The sequence below is a fragment of the Terrapene carolina genome, unplaced genomic scaffold (genome assembly GCF_002925995.2).
Source record: "Terrapene carolina triunguis isolate 2854851 unplaced genomic scaffold, T_m_triunguis-2.0 Scaffold89, whole genome shotgun sequence".
NCBI lineage: Eukaryota > Metazoa > Chordata > Testudines > Emydidae > Terrapene > Terrapene triunguis.
In genome coordinates this window covers 17,308,549-17,313,782 of record NW_020664440.1, presented here as the reverse complement: position 1 = coordinate 17,313,782, position 5,234 = coordinate 17,308,549, and the positions used below count along the sequence as shown (strand labels likewise).

General features: G+C 53.6%; 1 protein-coding gene across 1 annotated transcript in view; it reads left to right on the top strand.

Annotated features, from left to right (window-relative positions):
* The first annotated feature begins 1,263 nt into the window (after window positions 1-1,263).
* The window catches only part of PLXND1 (plexin D1), a 130,202-nt gene continuing 126,231 nt past the window's right edge, over window positions 1,264-5,234 (top strand). Inside the window, exon 1 of the mRNA XM_026650260.2 lies at window positions 1,264-3,195. Within this exon, the coding sequence (XP_026506045.1) occupies window positions 1,867-3,195 (1,329 nt within the window). The 5' untranslated portion in view covers window positions 1,264-1,866. The remainder of the gene's footprint in view (window positions 3,196-5,234) is intronic.

Below are 5,234 nucleotides of genomic sequence, written 5' to 3'. Positions count from 1 at the left end.
CATACAAATATCTGTTTCTCCAGAATCTGTTTTAATTTAAAAATTAAGTCAGTCTGTCTCTAGCTGGTATGGGTGCACAGTAAACTTTACAAATGTGCACTCAGAGTAACTGATGCAGAGACCTCTACCTGAATCTGCAGAAAGCCTGCAACACTAGTTCTACAAGGTATGAACCCTTCATCCCAGTGAGGGGTTTACTCAGATGCCTGGTGATGATAATTTGTGTCAAAATTGTTAACTATTTCATTCCACATGTAAGAGCTTGTCTCCATGGGAAAGTTTTACCAGTTATAGTGGTGTAAGTATATAGTTAAATGTAAACACTTAGTCCAGTATCAGAGTTGCTTTTTTTTTTTAGTTTCTCTTAAACCTGTCCCCAAGCAACATAATCTACATTCTAAAAAGGCACTTGTACACTGGCATATGTGTCCGCATGGGTGTTATGTTAGTTTCACTATATTGGTTTAACTTCACACCCTAGCTAATAGTGGCATAACTTTTCTGTGTAGAAAAGCCCTCTGAAGGAGAGGGAGGATCACTGACCTGCACAATTTATTGAGTGATGTCTCACTATGGTGCCCAACCCAAATAAACCAAGCACAAGGTGCCTAATGGAGCTCAAAGAACATGCTCAATGATAATTTGAACACCTGCACAATCTACTGGGAGCAGCAACTCACAGAAGAAGAGCTTATTTTGTGGGCGAAGGTGGAAGAGCACCACCCCAATCTGATCCCTGCTGGGCTCTCATTCCTAGGTCCTCTTGGCTAGGATTCAGGAACATTATCGGAGCAGTGTCAGGGAATCCTGAACTGCTGCTGCCTGGGCTATACCTGCTCTGGGAATAAACAGAAGACTTCAGTCTCTGGGGATGTCAGCCTTTCTTGAGCACATTAAAAAAAAGAGCAGCCCAATGCAAACACATCTCCATTGGAATAGAGGGAACTAAAACAAGCAGAGCATGGCGCCAGTGACTGAAATACAGTGGGATTGGGAGAGATTCTCTCCCCCCCCCCTTACATACTTGGAATATTTGTCCACTTAATTTATTCCTGACCCCCAAACCCTAGACAGTCTGACCTCCTCTTCTTTGTTATCCTTTCTTGTACAACTCTCTTTATGGAGAGTGCAATACTTCAAGAGCAGTGAGAGTTAACCTATTCTGACTGCGGGGGGGGGGGGGGACACTGGATGGGAGGGGTTGGCTGAAATTAATGTTGTTTGGTTAGGGCTATTTTTACTTTTGTTTGCAGTCTTGCTTTCTGTCCGGAGGAGAAAAGTTCTTATCTCGCCTCTCCCCTTCAGTCCCAGTCCCATATTCTGATTAGAAACATGAAAAAACCACAAACACAAGAGTTATTTGTTAGAAGAGGAGCTGCTATCAAGGAACAAGGGCTGCCTCTTTGTGTGGTTGGCTGGTGCAAGGCTTGCCTTCCAGTTTTTGGAAAATATCTTTAACTTAATCACATTCACATGACAAACCCTAAATTAAAAAAAAGCAACCCATGAGTAATGCAGAAAGGAGAGAAGCGAAAGAGAGGAGAAGTCTGAGAGCAGCGGATCGCTTCACAGGCAGCGCGGAGCTGTCAGAGAGAGAGGGGAGGGTGCAGCCTTTGCAGAGCCGAGATCGGGAGCAGTTTAACCCCATCCGATCTCCGGGCTGGCGAGAAGAGAGAGAGAGAGGAAGGTCCAGTAACCAGGCAAGGGCTGCGGATTGCAACGAAAGCTCAGGACTTCCCTCCTGGCGTCACTCAGTGCTGAGGCGTGTTGGCTTCGCAGGAAGCAGGTTTTCCTCTTCTGGCTTTGCAAAGCCCCCTTTTCCGTGGAGCCTCATGCACTCTGCGGAGCAGCAGCCCAGGCGGCAGGATGGCTCCCCGGGAGAGAGGCGCTAAGGTGCTGGCCCCCCTCCTGCTACTGCTCGCCCTCCTCGGCCGCCCCAGCGCCGGCCTGGAGGTGCAGCACAAGTTCCTCTCGCCCACCTTGACCAACAACTTCGCCCTGGATGGGCTGGGCAGCAAGATCTACCTGGCGGCTGTCAACAGGCTCTACCAGCTCTCCGGCCCCAACCTGACGCTGGAGGTGGAGGAGCAGGTGGGCCCGGTGCTGGATAACCCCCTGTGCCACGCGCCCCAGCTGCCCCAGGCCTCCTGCGAGCACCTCAAGGTGGAGACCAACAACTACAACAAGATCCTGCAGCCGGACCCGGAGCAGGGCATCGTGGTGGTGTGCGGCTCCATCTACCAGGGCTTCTGCCAGCTGCGCAGCATGGCCAACATCTCCGCCGTGGCCGTGAGCTTCCCGCCGGGCGGTGCCGGCGGCGGCGGCGGCGGGGACCCGGTGACCGTCTTCCCCAGCATGCTCAACATCGCGGCCAACCACCCCAACGCCTCCACCGTGGGGCTGGTGCTGCGGCCCGCGGGGCCGGCGGGTGGGGGGAGGCCGGACACGCGGCTGCTGGTGGGGGCGACCTACACGGGCTTCGGCAGCCCCTTTTTCCCGCGCAACCAGAGCCTGGAGGACCACCGCTTCGAGAACACGCCCGAGATCGCCATCCGCGCCCTCAACGCCCGCGGCGACCTGGCCAAGCTCTTCACCTTCGACCTCAACCCCTCGGACGACAACATCTTCAAGATCAAGCAGGGGGCCAAGGCCCGCCACAAGCTCAGCTTCGTCCGGGCCTTCCTGCACCCGGCCCCCCCGCCGCGGGGCCCCGGCGGCGCCTCCTACGCCTACCTGGCCCTCAACAGCGAGGCCAACGCCGGCGACAAGGAGAGCCACTCGCACAGCCTGCTGGCCCGCATCTGCCTGGCCGAGCCCGGCCGCAACGCCAACGCCAGCGCCGGCGAGACCAAGAAGCTGACCGAGTCCTACATCCAGGTGGGGCTGCAGTGCGGGGCCGGGGGCGCCGACGGCTTCACCCGCCTGGTCTCCGTCTTCCCGGCCACCGCCGCCCTGCAGCTGGGACCCCCGGCGGCGCCCCAGCCCCAGGAGCTGCTCTTCGGGGTCTTCGAGAGAGCCGCCCCGCCGGGGGCCCGCCAGCACTCGGCGCTCTGCGCCTTCCGCTTCGCCGACATCGAGCGGAGTATCAGGCAGGCCAGGAACTCCTGCTTCGTGGAGCCGGACTCCGGGCTGGTGACCGTGCTGGACAGCGTGGTGCAGGGCACCGGGCCCGCCTGCGAGAAGAGGAACATCCAGGTAGGGGGCTGCGGCTCGGGATCGGGGCCCCCTCTCGGCTCAGGAGTGGGGATCCCTCCGGTAGGACGGAGGCCCCCCTGTAATGTTGCCGCTCATCAGTAGGGAACCCCCCTGCGAACGGAGAGGGGAACCTCCCCCCAGTGATGCTGCAGCTCAGGGGAGCTTTCAGGGTTGGGGGGGATCTCTGGTGGGATGGAGATGCCCCTCTAATGTTGTGGCTGGTAGGGCGGTGGGAATAGAGGGGGCCCAGGTAATAGAGGAGAGCAGAGTTCCAGCATTAGGGGAACCACTGAGAAAAGTTCCTAAGGTGCCCCAGATGATGCTGCAGCTCAGTTTTCTTGGACTGGGGGACACAACCTTCTGGAGCGAGAGAAACTGGAAGGTCCCCTTGCAGTGCTGCTGTGCAGGGAGGGAGCAGGTTTGCCCCTATGGAGAACCAGAGTGCAGAGTTGGGGAACCCCCACTGGGGAGAACCCCTAACCCTGATAAAGTGCAGCTCAGGGGGAGCAGATTTTGAAGTGGAGGGCACAGTAACCACCTGTTGGGGGAGAAATGTCAGGTAATCCGTGTGATACTGCACTTCGGTGGAACCAAAGAAGTAGATTTTACATTGGAGAAACCACCTGCTGGGAGAAACCTAGCTGTTTAGTAGGTGAGAGACTGCAAGGCAACCTAGAGCTCTGCAGGACAGGGCTCAGCACACCCCAGAAAGACTGTGTGGTGAGTCCCTTCTGGTATCAAGCACTACATGGACTGGAATGCTTGGCTGGGGCTGGACTCTCCATGGTCCCAATCTTGAAGTTCTTACTCAGGCAAAACTCCATTAAAGTCAATGTAAGGACTTTAGGATTGGGTCTCAAATTTGGATTAATAATAACCTTGGACCTTCATGACTAGCTGGGTAAGGGATAACAATCCATTAGGCTGAAGTCTGGAGGAGTTGAGAATCTAAGGATCATGGAAGTTAGAGGTGGAAAACATTTATTAGTTTGTCCCTCAGGATTGTTCCTGTCAGTCTATTCTCCAGTGCTTTGTCTAGTCCAGTTTTAAACATCTCAAGTGATATGGTTTTCACACCACTGTGTATCTGACAGAAGCCTCCTTGGCATAAATGCAAATTAGAGATGGGATTCAGTCAGAAGCTTGGATTTGAGAACCACTGGACTTTGGGATGGTGGTGGTTGGAATCAGAACCAAGAGCCAGATCTGAATGTTGTAACTAGTCTCTATGGGCGTGAGCGTGCACACTGTACCCCATCAAAATCAGTTACAAAGCTCCACGGACTTCAGTGGTGTAGCTCAGGCTCTGTTTCTTTAATGGTCTGTCCCAAACCCCAGGACCCGAAACCCCATCAGACTTTGGGTATGTGTGGTGGGTGAGGAGAGGATGTCAGCAGCCAAACCCAGATCTCTCTCCGAGGTTTGCAGTTGAATGAAGCCAAAATTCTGCCCAGGACTGACGTGGGTGTCAGAATTTGTATGTGTATTCTGCACTCCCAGAACCATAATCAAATCCATCTCATAGCCTTCTCTGATGAGTGATTCTGGTTTACTTATACTAGACAGTATTTAGGAGGTTGGGAGAAACATGCTGAGTACAGTAAGCTTTTTTTCACAAGGGTTTACATTCATGCAGTACCCATGTATAAATTTAGGTCCATTGTGAAAGTCAATTGGATTCCTACTTGGTTTACTAAGAAGTCAATCATGCAGTGGTTTTCACACACATATAACCGCCCCCTCTTCTATCAAGGAGCGTCTTTATTCCCACGTCCCCTGTTCCCAGTGAACCAGTGGTGACTCACAGACTTTATTTTTCTCTTTCCTTTCGGTTGTTGCTCTCTGTACAGACGCGGAGGGAAGGCAGCTCTAAGAATGTGTGTTCGGTTGTAACTGTTCTCTTCCCACGTCCCTCTGTGTATTCCTGCAGCAGGACAGTGCAGGATGTGTACAGTGCATGGAGAGGGGACACAGGCTGCATTGTTTCATTGCATTTGGGGTGGAAGTTTGCCATTGTCACAATTTGTTACCAAGTGGAC